Source organism: Ovis aries, chromosome 9 (genome assembly GCF_016772045.2).
Source record: "Ovis aries strain OAR_USU_Benz2616 breed Rambouillet chromosome 9, ARS-UI_Ramb_v3.0, whole genome shotgun sequence".
NCBI lineage: Eukaryota > Metazoa > Chordata > Mammalia > Artiodactyla > Bovidae > Ovis > Ovis aries.
Genome location: NC_056062.1, coordinates 93,992,837 through 94,007,285, shown reverse-complemented (window position 1 = coordinate 94,007,285; position 14,449 = coordinate 93,992,837). Strand labels below are relative to the sequence as shown.

Sequence of the window (14,449 nt, the reverse complement as noted above, 5' to 3'; positions counted from 1 at the left end):
TGGAGAATCCCATGGGCAGAGGAGCCTGGCGGGCCCATGGGGTCACAAAGAGCTGGACACGACTGAGTGACTAAGCACACACACGTAGGTGCATGAATACCATACACCTAGGTGAGGAAAACTACTCACGTAGGCATATGAATACTACAACAAAGGGTGGGGTTTAGAGAAGTCCTTAAGTAGTGGAACTGACTTAGTTATTGATGGGTTTCTTTCATTTGTTTCTAGAAACTGCACTCCTTGGCCTGTTCCCATGTTTCTGAGAAGGTGCCATAGGCGGAAGGGAGGGGGCTGCCTGGATGGGATCTTGGCTCCCCAGTCCCACTAGAGCAGCTCCAAATTTAGACGCTGGTGTTCATTTTGAGATTTTATTTGAAAGTAAGGTATTGATGCTTAAAAAAAGGGTTTCAAACCACTGAGTTAGCCCAATAATCCTTCTTTACAGATGAATAAACACAGGCTTAAAGGGACACAGCTAGTTAGTAAGAGAACAAGAATTCAAGTTCAAGTCCCGATTTCTTTATGCCCAGTCCTTCACTGGACAAACAGTTATTGTCTGTCTGATGCATCCCAGGAAAGATGCGAGGCTCTGTGGAGTGCAGGGTGACTGTCTAGCACATTTGAAGTGACCCTGAAGGCTGGAGATGCCTAAACAGAGATCACAGATGCAGTGGGAGAGCCCTTGCTCTGCGTGGGAAGGGCAGAAGTTGGGGGCTTTACAGAAGAGCGGCTCCTGACCTGGATCCTCAGCGCGTGCTGGAGTCGGCCAGGGAGATTAGGTGGAGGAGCGCGTTCTAGGCCAAAGCAACAAGGGGCACCAAAGGACAAAGGTGTGAGAGAGCACAGCTTCATCAGGGAAGAGCAAATCGTCCCCTGATTAAGAAAACTCACCCTTTATTAAGCACCCCTCTGTGCCAGGCATTGTATAGGCAGTTTACATGGATTATTTCATGTAATGTTCTTAAGAGTCCTGTGAGCTGGATACAGATGAGGAAACGGAGTCTTAGAATGGAGAAGTAATTCACCAAAGGGTCAAGTAAGGTCTAACTGTTAAACAGTGGTAGAGCCAGGATCAGGATGTGGGGAGCTTAATTTTGGATTTGGAGCCCTGTGCACCTTGCTAAGCAGTTTGGATTTTATCCTCTAGGTCAGTGGGTCTCAAATTTGCAGCAGAATCACCTGATGGGCTTGTTAAAGACTCTGGGCTCTACCTTCGAATTTCTGAGACCCAAGAATTTGCATTTGTAGCAAGTTTCCAAGTGATTCTGACCCTTCTGGGGATCACACTTCGACTGGAAGGTTTTCAGTTTAGGGGGAAAATCATCACATTTGCCTATATTTTATGCAGAGCTCTCTGGGTAAGAAGTAGAAAAATGAATTACAGATTGGATAAGACTTGCCTCAGTTTGAAGGGGGCAGAGAGTGCCAACGGGAAGAACAGTTATTTCTTCTCTTATTTTTTTGTTCTTAGCATTTAATCATTATCTGATCAGTCCAACATTTACATATCTGCATTTGATTCTGCTCCTGCTTTGTCTCTTTTACTAGAATAGCTATTTCTAACTTGTGTTCAGAAGATGAAGAGATGAATCTAGAAGAATTCATACAGGAAGATAATTCAGGTATTCCTGGCTCTCAGCAGTCTCTGGTAAAGGATGGTAATAATTCTGATTAACGACTAGGACCTGCTGACATGGTGTCTGACTCGAAGTAAGGGATGCAGGGACTGTGGCAGAGCAAAAGTGGTTTTAAGGTTGCCCTGAAAGGAGGCTGGAGAGGGGCTGGCTGCTCCAGTGGCTGTGTTTTGGGTGTGTTGTCTGAGGCCTCGTGTGGCCTGGTGGAGGGACATCACACTTTAGTGGAGAGGACCAGCCTGCCTCAGGAGGCCCAGCTTCCGGACTGGGCCCAGTCCTTTATTCCACCACCGTGGGCTGTCCTCTGTCCACCTTGGGCCGTCATCTGTTGTTCGAGCCTCCATTTATCTGTTGTTTGAGCTTCCATTTCTTCATCTATTGTGTTGGCCAAAAAATTCTTTTGGGTTTTTCCGTGGGTGGGTGTTTTTGGCCAACCCAATTCCAGTGGAGTTGACGACGGCTTCTCAGCCTGTTTGTGTGAGGCTGGAGGATAAAGGGTGAGAGTTCTCAACCTTGGGTTGATACTTTTAGTTAAACAGTTTTCTCCAGTCATATAGCCACCCATCCGTGCTCAGATGTTCACAGTTCACTTGGCAAAGTTGACTCAAACGACTTCCATTTGCCTGGATTTTTACACGTACATTTCAGAGTAGCAAAAAAAAAAAAGACTTAATTTGAGTTTGAGTTTTGCAATGTTTTATTGTAAGCTATAGTTAGGAACAAAGCTGAGCTATTTCCTGGGGGTAATTCTTCTTAAACCTCAATTATGAATAAACCTATTTTCAAATGTTTCAAGTCTACTATAACTTTTCTCTAAATCAACTGCCTCAGAAGAGTTTTAAAAGTACTGACACAGGTTTTAAAGCTATTGGCGAGATCCCTTATTCTACCTGTTTAATTCTAGAGTGTTAGCAAATGGATGCATATTGCCTCATCTTCCTTATAATCCAGTGAAAGCCTAAGAAGTGGCCTCACTGGCCATCACGACCATCAGCGATTCGTTCGCTCACGCGGCACGTTAACGCCTTCCTGCCCCTCAGCCTGCGTGCCCGGTGCGTGGACAGCCCTTTGCCCAGCTCGACCAGTTTCCCGCCTCTCCACCAGCGCCGTCGTTTTCCTAATGCCACGTCTCACTCACTGGCTTTTGTCTGGGTTACCACCTCCATTTCCAAACTACCTATTGTATCCATTTTGACTCCCTCAAACTCATATCCACACTGTACAGAGGTCAAGGCTTCATATCTCATTATGCTTCCACTGATTTAAGCCCTTTAAAGGCTTTCCAAAACATTTAGGATCAAGACGATACCACCCTACGTGCCTGACGAGGCCCCACGTGGACTGACCTCTACTAGCCTCTCAGGCCTCACTTCACTCCAGGCTCCCTTTCATCTCCCGGCACGGGTTGAACGGGATGCCTTTGGCGGGATGCGTGCTGCCTCCAGTCTGCGTAGAGCCGTTGCATATCCTGTTTGCTCTGCCTAGAAGCCTTTCCTCCTCTCTTACCTCGTTCCTCCCCTCTGCCCTCATATCCCAGCTCAGCCGACACTTCACAAAGTCTTCTGCGACCCTCTTGACCACATCAAGCCTGAATCATGCGTTCCCATAGCATCACTGGCCCCTATACATCCACGCCTGCCACAGCTGCAGCTTCCCGCTTATTTCTGTGTCTGTGTGACTTATGTGGAGGCCAAGGGACTGTGTTTGGTTTGGCTCCTTTTAAGGAACTGGTGCCCGGAAGAGTGCTTGGCACACAGTAGGAGCTAGTGTACATCTGTGCCATGAGTGCGTGTTCTCAGAGAGTGTTCCGGCACGGGGGCTCATGCTTAGATCCCACTGAGAGCACATGTGATGCATAGGTGTTTATGATATAAATGGAAGTCACTGAAAGAGGCGACAGTGTTGATTTCAGCTTTTAGCTGTGTAGTAACTAATAACGCAAGTCCTGCTGGCATTTGAATAGGCGTATGCCGCTTCTCGCTGGCGAACCCCCCAGGGACGGTAGATTACTCGTAAAGCTTTGCCCCTGTGGTTTAAACTCTTAAGTGGAGTCCACTTTATACACGGGCAGTGCTGGATTGTGAGGCAATTGAGCCTGCCTGTTTTTGTATTAGCTGTCATGATTTCTTGCTCCGTTTAGTCGGCAAATCCCTCCTGCAGAGCCTGTTGTCCGGTGTCTGTCCTGAATTTTCTAACAGTTCTCAACCACAGCAGAATTGAAAAATAAGACCTAACTGAAAGAGTTTTAAAATAGGGTAGGAAGAATGCATGTAGGTGCCGTTCTCTTAATTTCCTGGTGTTGGTGCTGCAGTGACTGCTCAAGTGTTGCCCCTGAAAACCAGGTGGTCAGTGGCCGTCCGGTAGTGTTAGAAGTGCGGTGGGAGCAGAGTCGGGTCAAGGCCGTAATTGTAGTTAGTTCTGCACAATGAGAAGCTGGATATTGATAAAGTGTGAATCCGTTCATGAATGCTTCGTAATTATGGTAGGAGGCAAGAATGACAACCCTCAATTACAGATTTTTTCAAATCTCACTGTTGACCTCAAACCCTTTTACCTTAATCAGGGCTTGGAAACAAGGACTCACAGAAGCATGTCATGAAAAGATGGACTGTGCATTTGTATAAATGCAACTACTGTATCACAATTAAGCAATACACACCCTGGCTGCTTGGTACCACCAGCAAAGTAAATAAAAGACTGTTTCGCTGCTCACAGTTTGGAGACGGAAGGACAGTGGAAGAACCACCATGGTTTGCCATTAAGGGATATAAACTTTAATGTCCAATTAGTAGTGGATGCTACTAGTGATATATTAAAATTACATTATGACTTAGGCCAGGCAAGTCAACATTCAGGATGTAAGTTAACTGATTCAGAGTAATTTGTTCGAATGCTCTTTTCTTGCATCAGAACGTGGCCCTTCCACTGCTTGCATCAGAAGAGCCTGTTGTGTTAGCTCCTGCCTGGCCCTAAACTTTCCCTCTCTTCTCACCTCCTGGAGCTCATGGTTCTGAATCTTGGGGTTTAGACCGTAAGCATCAACATTTTAAACACGTTTCCAGGGTCATTCTTATGCCCAGTGAAGCTTGAGAATCACAGAATGATTTTTCAGGCCTGAGCCTGTTGTTAAGATTTGGTTGGGTTTTCTTCTGCCAGGGGGCAGTGTTCTCTGAAATATGGCTGGATTAATAAACCAAGCTGAAAGTTAATTTTAGTCTTTCTCATACACTTTGTTATTTACTGACCCGGCCACGAGTGACCTTATCCCCAAATCTTAAATACCAGCACGGGCGAACTGTCTTGATTTAGTTCTATATAAAGGGGTTTGGACTCTATCTCAGTCATCTCAGTTGAATTTCTAGATGGGCAGTATGCACTGTCAGGCTTTGCAGCTGGCTCAGTCTTAGATAATGAGGGCTGAGTTTGTTTTACAGTTGATTGGGTGCCTGAGGTAGGGACTTGGGTCACCCCCCTGACAGTTAATTTGTAATGATGTCTTTCAGTTAAGGTCTTTGAGTGAAATTCTGTGTAACAGTGGTTAGGTGGTGTGTGTGTGTGTGTGTGTGTGTGTGTGTGTGTGTGAGAATGCGTTCTCTATGCACAGTGACCAGGTGGTGTGTGTGTGTGTGTGTGTGTGTGTGTGTGTGTGTGTGTGTGAATGCGTTCTCTATGCACAGTGACCAGTAGTAGATAAAGTCCTTTGGCCGAATGGTTATCAGAAGAGAGGTGTTCAGTCCTCTTAGATAACTGGTAACAAGTGCTGTACAGAAGCCAGTTATGGGTCAGGCTGGGCTTCCCTGGTGGCTCAGACAGTAAGGAATCTGCCTGCAATCTGGAAGACTCAGGTTCGATCCCTGGGCTGGGAAGATCCCCTAGAGAAGGGCATGATAACTCACTCCAGTATTCTTGCCTGGAGAACCCCATGGACAGAGGAGCCTGGTGGGTTACAGTCCATGTGGTCTCAAAGAGGCGGACCCATCTAAGCGACTAACACACACAGTTCATTTCTCTGGCTATTACTCTTAAGACTTTTTTCCCCCTGCACAGCTACTCTGCAGGTCCAAACAACGAATGGATAATGTTCAGTTTCTGAGTCTAATCATTTTTCAAGGGGAGTGTTCACTGTCCTCAAGCTGGATTTCTACCATCAAATATCAGACAGATTCTGCAGCTGTTGGGCTCTGGTGAGGGCTGGCGAGGCTGGTGAGGAGGTTGGGGCAGTTTTCTTTTGGAGCCTTTGGCCATGTGGCATACAATGCAGTCACAGGATTGCCTTGACATTTCCCTTTTAGGCTGATAGTTTTCCTTTGTACAAGCCTGCATCTTGAAACTGAACATAAAGAGTAGAAAAATCTTACGTGGGGTTAACATCTTTCATAAGCCTTGCTAAACACCCGACCCCAAATCATTTCAGTATGGCGTACAGACTGAAGCCAGAGACTTCTGTAGAAAGACCCATCAGCCTGCCGTCTCTGTAAGAGTGCAGAATGGAAAGGCTTCGAGAGAGGCAGCTGAAAGCTTGGCACCGTGCTTCCTTTTTCTCAATTAGCTGTCACCGAATTCTGGAATATCTAATGAAACCCAGACCTACTGTGCAGCCCACCGTAAGCAAGCTCTGGCTTTTGTGCTGTGGGGTTTTATTTGAGCAGAGCCCCAGCTTCCGTAGCCATTTGTTGCATAGTAAGCCCCCTGTTTGTTTACGTACACACATATGCTCTGCACAAGAGCTGTGGTCACCGGGTCTGGCCAGAGAAAAACCAGAGATAAGCGCTCCTCCCCCGTCTGAATCCTACCAGTGTACAGTATTTGAAGAACTTGCAGCTTTTGAGGGCTTGATTTCTTTTAGAAGTCCCCTGGTGGCTAGCTAGCTCAGTAAAAAGACTTTAAGCCTCACAATAGCATCAAAGGCACAGTGTTTGGTGGCTAGATGATAATTTATCTGGGGAAAAAACGTAAGGAAACAATTCTGTAGAGCTGAATTCTTGCTGCCACCGAGATGTCCTTTCTCAGTTCAGTCATTAGTAAAGCTTCCCCCCCCCCCCCCCCCCCCCCCCGCCCCCGCCACATCCCACCCTCGCTGCTCCCCAGTCCCTCCGAAACAAAAAACCTCACGGTTTTTTCCGGAGGAAGAGGCAGGCAGATCTGAACTCATTTTATGCCTCCTCAGGAGGCAGGAGACCTCTGTGCGGCTTCACTGGCATCCCCAGGATTTTGATAAATGTTACTTCTGTAAACTCTAAGGACAACATGGGGAAGCAGAATGCTATCTCTTGTGTTTCGTTACAATCTTGGGCGGTTTCATCGTGGGAAATGTTTGAGGAGCCAGGAGTCGCTGAGAATGCGGCAGGAGGGACAGGGTCATTTATGCGACCAGAAAAATAAAGAAACGGGCCGGACAGAGGGTTAGCAGGTTTAGAAATTATAAAACTTTCCTTGTTTTTTTAAAAAACATGAAGTTGTGAGGTTGACTGCATTGAATAACTACATTGTTAAACCTTAAAAGCTTAAAGCTGGTAGAAACCCTTTTGTGGCTCTGTTTCATTTTTATCGGATAAAATGCATTTGGTTTCTTTTTTTAAAAAGCCATGTTTTCAGGAGGGAAGGAAAATGAACATGCAGGGTTATTGGCTACAGCAACATAAGAAACCCTTATGTTACCAGAGGAAGCCACTTGAAAGTGTCTGTGTGTCAGGGGAGGGGCTGAGCGGGGTGGAGAGGCGGAGAGGGATGTTTCAAGCTGCTTAGGCTCAGAGCTGCGATTTGCGAGCAAACTGTGATGAAATCGAGCTTTGGACAAATCAGAGGAGGCTGTCAACCTCCCAGGTGGGATTACTTGTAGTTAATAGACTGGACTCGGAGCCCCAAAAAGCAGCGCGTTCAGTGTAGGCACACAGAACACGCTGCCACAGGCTTTCCAAGAAGCCCTGCCATGGCCAGGAGAAGCTCATGCCAGCTCCATCAGGTAGGCGAAGGGGACAGTGACGGGGGAGTTGCTTTCTGATCTGAATTTTCTTTCTGCTTTTAAAATGAAGACAGCTCTACAGGGTGCGTTGGGGAAGCTGCAGGATTGGATGGTGATATTGAAGTCATTTGCACTGCCTTGGTGGAATCCGATTCAGGCTTGTCTGGCTGCACTGACAGTCTGATCTCTTTCTTCTCTTAGGTAATATCTCTGTTCACTTTTGCTGTTGGTGTCAATATCTGCTTAGGATTCACAGCAAACCGAATTAAGAGGGCAGAAGGATGGGATGAAGGCCCTCCTACAGGTATGTGTAGCAGCTGTGCCCATCTTCAGTCCTTTTAAAATATTGAAAGTGATCACTGTCCACTCCTTAAGAAATGCACCTTTAATCTTGCAGTGCAACTAACTCATGCCGTCTCTGGAATCAAATCAGCTTTCTGCACAGTTCAGATGGGGGAACGTGGTTTAGAGAGAGAACATTTTATGAACTCTTCCTGCTGCTTTACTGACTGTTTAAATCTCTGTCCTCTGAATTTACACATGCTAAGGCAACAGTAAAGCTCTTGTGAACAGACAAGGCTGAAAAAGAAGTGGTGAGAACAGGTGCTGACTTGATAGTAGAGACATTGGGAGTGTAATTTGTTGTCATATGATAGGAGATCTAGCATTTGTGTCCAGAAAGTTCTGACCTTGAGAAAAAGAGGGATGGAAGTAAAAAACAAAAAATGGCAGGGAGCTGTTGTTATGAAAGTTCAGGACTATGAGATGAAGGTTTAACCTAAACAGGAAAAATAGGAGAGGAGGCGCTTAGAAGAGCTGATGAGAGTGGCTGCTCCCTGATTTTTCTTTTGGCCCGAGGAGAGGTCAGTTTTCAGTGTATCATGACTTAACTAGCAGAACTGGAGTGAAAGCGTTTCCTTTTACAATGTACCCTGTGCCATAAGCAGTATGGGAATTCTTATAAAGGAGCTCCTTGTGCAGGTCCAGGAGGCTTAACTGACCAGGTCTTAAGTAATGAGTTGGTTAATTTCCTGGAAATTGGAGCTGCTGATGGTTTTATAAAGAAAAATTACATATTAAGTAACGGGTACTCTAGGGGGCAATCTTTTCTTGACTTTTCCTGACATCTCAGCGTGTTTGTTGGCCTTCCTGTGCATTTTGTACTGCTCTGCACTGGATTTCTTGACCTGCCTCGTAAAAGACTGTCACCTGTCTCTCTTTAGCCAGCACGAGCATTTCTTAGCCAAGTTATGGTCCATGCATTGATGGAATTCTGAACCTTCCTTATTTCAAGCAAGTGACTTTTGAGTAAAGGCAAAAGAATCATATTAGAAGTGGTTTAGTGAATCCAAGTGGAGTGTGCTTGGGGTGAAAAGTAAGAAAATATAAGAAATCATAAAGATTGCACCCCCAGGGGACCAATGGACAAAATGAGCTGTCTTCTGTTGGGGAAGGGGAGGAAGGTGGACCCCTGGGCTGGAGGATCCTGTTTCTGTTGGTAACGAATGGTTGTCCCAGACAAGTGTAACTCCTGCTCACACTGCCTGTAACTGCTCAGACTGAAGAGCGAGGATCAGGCCTTTAGTTTGGCCATGGGGGCAAGCTTGAGAGCCCGCTGCTGGCTCTTTCCAGTGGACCCTCAAAGGAACTTTTTCCCCTTCTTTGTATCAATATATTACTTTGGCTAAAACTGATATTAAAAGCGATTTCTCTGATGAATGTTGTAAAATCAAGTTGCCCATTATTTTCAAAGTTGACTTTTTTTTTGGAAAATGGTCATGAAAGCCCTGGATTGGCGCCCTGGATGCGTCTCACTTGCCAGGTGGTCTTGGGGAAGTCACTTGTGAGTTCCATTTCCTTAGCTGTACAGTGGAGAATGGGCCTAGGTGATTTCCAATTTTTCTTCTGGATTAAAAAAGAAAAACATGATTCTGTCTGTCTGTTTCATTGCCTTTTGAATGTGTGTACTCTCTGCAGGAGAACTTGAAAAATACAGACCAGATTTACTAATCCTCAAATATATTTTGTGTATAATAAATAATTTCCTTGCATTATTAAAAACAATTACAAGAATTAATGAGTCAATGCTACTTCTGGAAAAATAATATAAATTATCTCTAAATCTAGTATATTTCAGAATATTTGCTTCATGAATTATTAATCAAATCATTGATTACTTTTGGCCTTATGTTATCTTCTAAAATAACTTATTAGTGAAAATTCTACTGCTAGGAAGGATTAGTCTTGAGATACATGTGAGTCTGAGTTTGGGGATTTTGGTGTGCCTGACACTTTTTATTTTTAAATTTCTGTTGCTATAGCTTACTGTTGTTGAGGCACTGTAATTGATTTCTCCTGAATGAAGGCCATGATGTGCTTTGGAAGCTGAGCAAACGCATAGTGCGGAGAGTCTAAGCATTTTCCTCTTTTTAAATGTTGTGTGTGTCTGAGATGACGCTTATGGTTGGTGATTCTGCCCGCAAAGCATACGCGTCAGAAAACCCTGGGTGAGCTGTCACACGCGTTTTAGAGAAGATACTAGGAGGAAAGGCTGCCATGCTTACTGTCAACGACACTTCCGTGTTCCAGAGTATTCCTGAGAAGCTTGGTGCTTCGAGATTGTTCTACCAAGCAGAAGGAACACAGAGGATATTGATGTATAGCCAGCTTCAGACTGACCAGGGCAAGACCTCTCATTCACTAGCATTCGGTTTCTTATTTAGGAAACGTAGTACCTCAGAGTCCTCAGCTGTAGCTGAGAACGTTCTGCACACATGCAGACTCTTGCTAGTGGACTGTGGTGGATGTTAGTTTCAAGGCTGTGGCCGTGCAAACTATTATAATTAATTAGCTGGCACACTTGATAGCTGGATTTTTTGTTAGGATGTGGTGATCTATTGGAAGTCATGGTAAAATAAGATTTCTTTTAGATTGTAGATTTATTAGAGGGTATGAAATGAGCAGAACTGATCACAAGTCTGCTGGGTAAATATCACGGACCATCAGGTACATGAGATGCCGGGAATAAATCTTCAGAGGGAACGTAAAGAATACGTGCGATTCAGTTTGACATTCTTGTCCCGCATCTGATGCAGCCAGCTTGATTTACCTCTAACGTTGAAAGAGAATTTGTGTGTGTGCAGGTGACACTCACAGAATGTGCTTATGTGTATGTTTTTGTGTGGTGGTGGAATCTATTTCACTGGAGTTGGTGACGGATACTTTTCCAGTCTCTGGGTGGAAATGGGATCTCCTCTGAGAGAAGCAACTTCATACTTGAAGACAAAGGGAAGTGGGTAAGCTTGTAAATAACTGGCTAACAGAGACTTGAAAGCTTTGTTCAAGTCATCATCTTTTTAAGTGGCTTGAGAGTTTAAAAGTACGAGAATGCAGGTGAATTCATGGGGAAATGTGAAATGAAGAGTGTCACTGACAATTTTACAAGTAAAGCTTTGCTTTGTGAATCCTGGAGAAAGCAGATAATGGTGACAGGAGTGAGAAGGTTCACGTTCATTTGGTAGCTTTGGGCATCTCATCCTACAACGCAAGGGCACTTAAATGATAAGGCAATAGCTTGGAGGAACTGCAAAGCTGACAGGTGACTGTCATCAGCCGTTACTCTGCAAGGAAATTAGAAGGACTATCACGTCCTGGGACTTTATGTTAAATCTAATATTGAAACCAGAAGGCATTTAAGTCAGTGGAACACAATGATCTGAATTAGCATTGAAAGAAGAGCGTGGATTTTTCAGTTCTTTGTAGTATGGCACTTAGGTGCAGTGATTTTTCATGTATCTTAGAACTATACAAATGCTCTGTGGTGACCTTCATGGGAAGGAAATCCAAAACAGAGGGGATATATGAGAACATATAGCTGATTCAGTGTGGCAGCCTGGACGGGAGGGGACTTGGGGGAGAAAGGATGCACGTGCATGTCTGGCTGAGGCCCTTGGCTCTCCACCTGAAACTATCACAGCCTTTTCTTGGGAGGGGACCCAGGGAGTCGAGTTCCATGTTTATTGTTGTACATATATATATATATTTTTTCTGTGTATACAGAGATAATTTTCTTTCTCAGAAGTATTTAAAAATTGATTAACCTTCAGTCTACAAAAAATGCCTACTCTGCATGATAGAAAAATCTCTCCTATAAGTTCAAACTGATTTATGCCCCAAACTTTCCCCAAAACGTCTCAAATTCCTGGTGACTCAGACAGTCGAGAATCTGCCTGTAATGCAGGAGACCCGGGTTCGATCCCTGGGTCAGGAAGATCCCCTGGAGGAGGGCATGGCAACCCACTTTAGTATTCTTGCCTGTAGAATCCCCATGGACAGAGGAGCCTGGTGGGCTACAGTCCATGGGGTCACAAAGAGTCTGACACGACTGAGTGACTTTCACTTTCCCCAACATACACAATAGGAAGCAACATATCGAATCTTCGTGTAGAAGGTGGGCCATGTGGAGGATGGAGGGGCACAGGGCCACATGTGCTCATGCGCTCGTGCACACACGCACCCCCTCACGCGCGTGCCCCCGCTCAGCAGCGGCCTGAGTGCCGGGGTCTGGCTGGCCCCGTGCTCAGGGGGCAGGCCAAGCAGCCCTGTATCGCAGCGCTGGTAACTGGCCATGCTCCCCCACACACAGGGAGTTCTAAAGGAAATTCAGCCTTGCCTACAGCTGAAACCAACACAGTGTTGTAAAGCACCTCTGTGCGACTCTTTGCGACCCCGTGGACTGTACCTCACCAGACGCCTCCATCCATGGAATTTTCCAGGCAAGAATACTGGAGCAGGTTGCAATTTCCTATCCCAAGGGATCTTCCCGACCCGGGGATCTAACCCATGTCTCTCGCATCTCCGGCACTGGCAGGTGGATTCTTTACCACTGAGCCACCTGGGAAGACATTAATTTACAAAAGGGAAAGGAGTGAATTCAGACTAAAATTTTATTGTGAACCTAATAAAAGTTGTTCCAATTTCTGTTGAAAAGCATAGTAAATAGTAGGCAAAAACCTGGTAAGCAAAAAAATGTCCAAATGATATAAGCACACATTGTAATAGTAAACTTTTAAAATAATTTCTTTAAAATGGGTATTTTGCAGATTGTCTTCAAAAAATAAATTTAGTTTATATTCCAGATGATTTTTATGCATTGCTTATCATAATTGTATGCTATAGAAAGGGGCACTAACTATTCTCTAATTTTCAAATTTCATAAAAATTAAAGACTAAAATTGACAAGCAAAAAAAAAACAAAAAACAAACAGAATCTTCTATCTTGTTGCATTAACCAGAAATCACCATCTTTAATAAAGTTCAACATAGCTTATATCTTCCCAAATCATGTCTTAAAAAGAACATGTAAAATTCAGAGCTTATGTGCATAATTTGAAAAATCCTTTGTTAATGATAATGATATTGTAGCTACAATCAGATGATCTAAAATTGTAGCTGGGCCTTTGCTAGCTTAAGTTAGGCCTAGGGTTCTTTTTTTAAAAACAACTTTTAATTTTATACTGGAGTATAAAAGTATTGTGATCCTTTCAGGCGGATAGCAAAGGGACTTAGCCATGCATATACACGTACCCATTCTCCCCCAAAGTCCCTCCCGTCCAGGCTGCCACACAACACTGAGTAGGGTCCCCTGTGCCATACAGTGGAGCACTACACAAGTGAAATTAAACGCCTAAGTTTTATTCAAATCATCTGGAAATCTGTTTTCTTGTAGTTTACGAGGTCTTTCTACATGAGGACATGGCATTTAAAAACACACTGAAAAAGTATGGAATTCTGAGGGCTTCCCTGGTGTTCAGATGGTAAAGAATCCACCTGCAGGGCAGGTGACCCGGGTTCAACCCTGAGTTGGGAAGGTCCCCTGGAGGAGGGAATGGCACCCCACTCCAGGATTCGTGCCTGGGGAAGCCTGTGGACAGAGGAGCCTGGTGGGCTGTCTTCCATGGGGTCTCAAAGAGTCGGACATGACTCAGCGACTTTCTCTTTCACTAGAGTTCTGATCGCCCAACCAGGAAAAATGAGGATAATATCGCCTCTTTGTCTGAAAAGATTCTTGAAAACAAACGTGCCATACTAAGACTGATAAGAATACAAGGTGTTGAGTGTATGCTAATACACTGCATTTATCTCCAAATTTGTTTTAAGGCCAGGGTCTCCATTTTTACCTCATCAAATTGACAGTATCTGCTATATAAAATACTGTTCATTGTTTGGTAGCAGACTTATACTACTGACTATGATCATACATGTTATCTGAGTGATTTACAATTGAAGTTAGACTCAAATTTCATTAAAACCATCTAGAAACCTGTTTCCTTGTAGTTGGTGGGATCTTGCTACATGAGGATGTTGTATTTACAAACACATTGAAAGTACAGGTGTTTGAAAACTTCCCAGGTGGACCTATTAATTTAAAAAGTTGTCTATTGAAATCTGGTTCAGAAGCTGTGAAGAAGAGAGCCTAATGATGCTGTAAGGTAAGGTAAGGTAAGGTGAAGTCGCTTAGTTGTGTCCGACTCTTTGCGACCCTGTGAACTGCAACCTACCAGGCTCCTCTGTCCATGGGATTCTCCAGGCAAGAATACTGGAGTGGGTTGCCATTTCCTTCTCCAGGGGATCTTCCCGAGCCAGGGATCGAACCCAGGTCTCCCGCATTGGAGGCAGACACTTTAACCTCTGAGCCACCAGGGAAGCAATGATGCTGTAGTAATGGATATTTATAGAAAATGATGTATTTAGGAAGTGGAGATACTGACACATAGGCCTGTATTAAGTGCTGCTTTCCAAGAGATGAGGTCAAGACTATCGAGGAAAAACGGCAACTCAGTGCAAGAAAGTA

At 44.5% G+C, this 14,449-nt stretch overlaps 1 protein-coding gene across 24 annotated transcripts in view; it reads left to right on the top strand.

The window, feature by feature from the left end:
- The window catches only part of ENPP2 (ectonucleotide pyrophosphatase/phosphodiesterase 2), a 155,270-nt gene that overhangs the window by 49,825 nt on the left and 90,996 nt on the right, over window positions 1-14,449 (top strand). For 16 of the 24 annotated variants that reach the window (XM_060393988.1, XM_060393987.1, XM_060393986.1 and 13 more), the window contains exon 2: window positions 7,798-7,900. The exons of 4 other annotated variants lie outside the window; for them this stretch is intronic. In XM_060393988.1, coding sequence (XP_060249971.1) covers window positions 7,798-7,900 — 103 coding nt within the window. Of the gene's footprint in view, window positions 1-7,497; window positions 7,597-7,797; window positions 7,901-14,449 lie in introns of those variants that run through there. 4 more of the 24 variants (XM_004011865.5, XM_004011866.5, XM_004011867.5 and 1 more) reach the window with 1 other exon arrangement.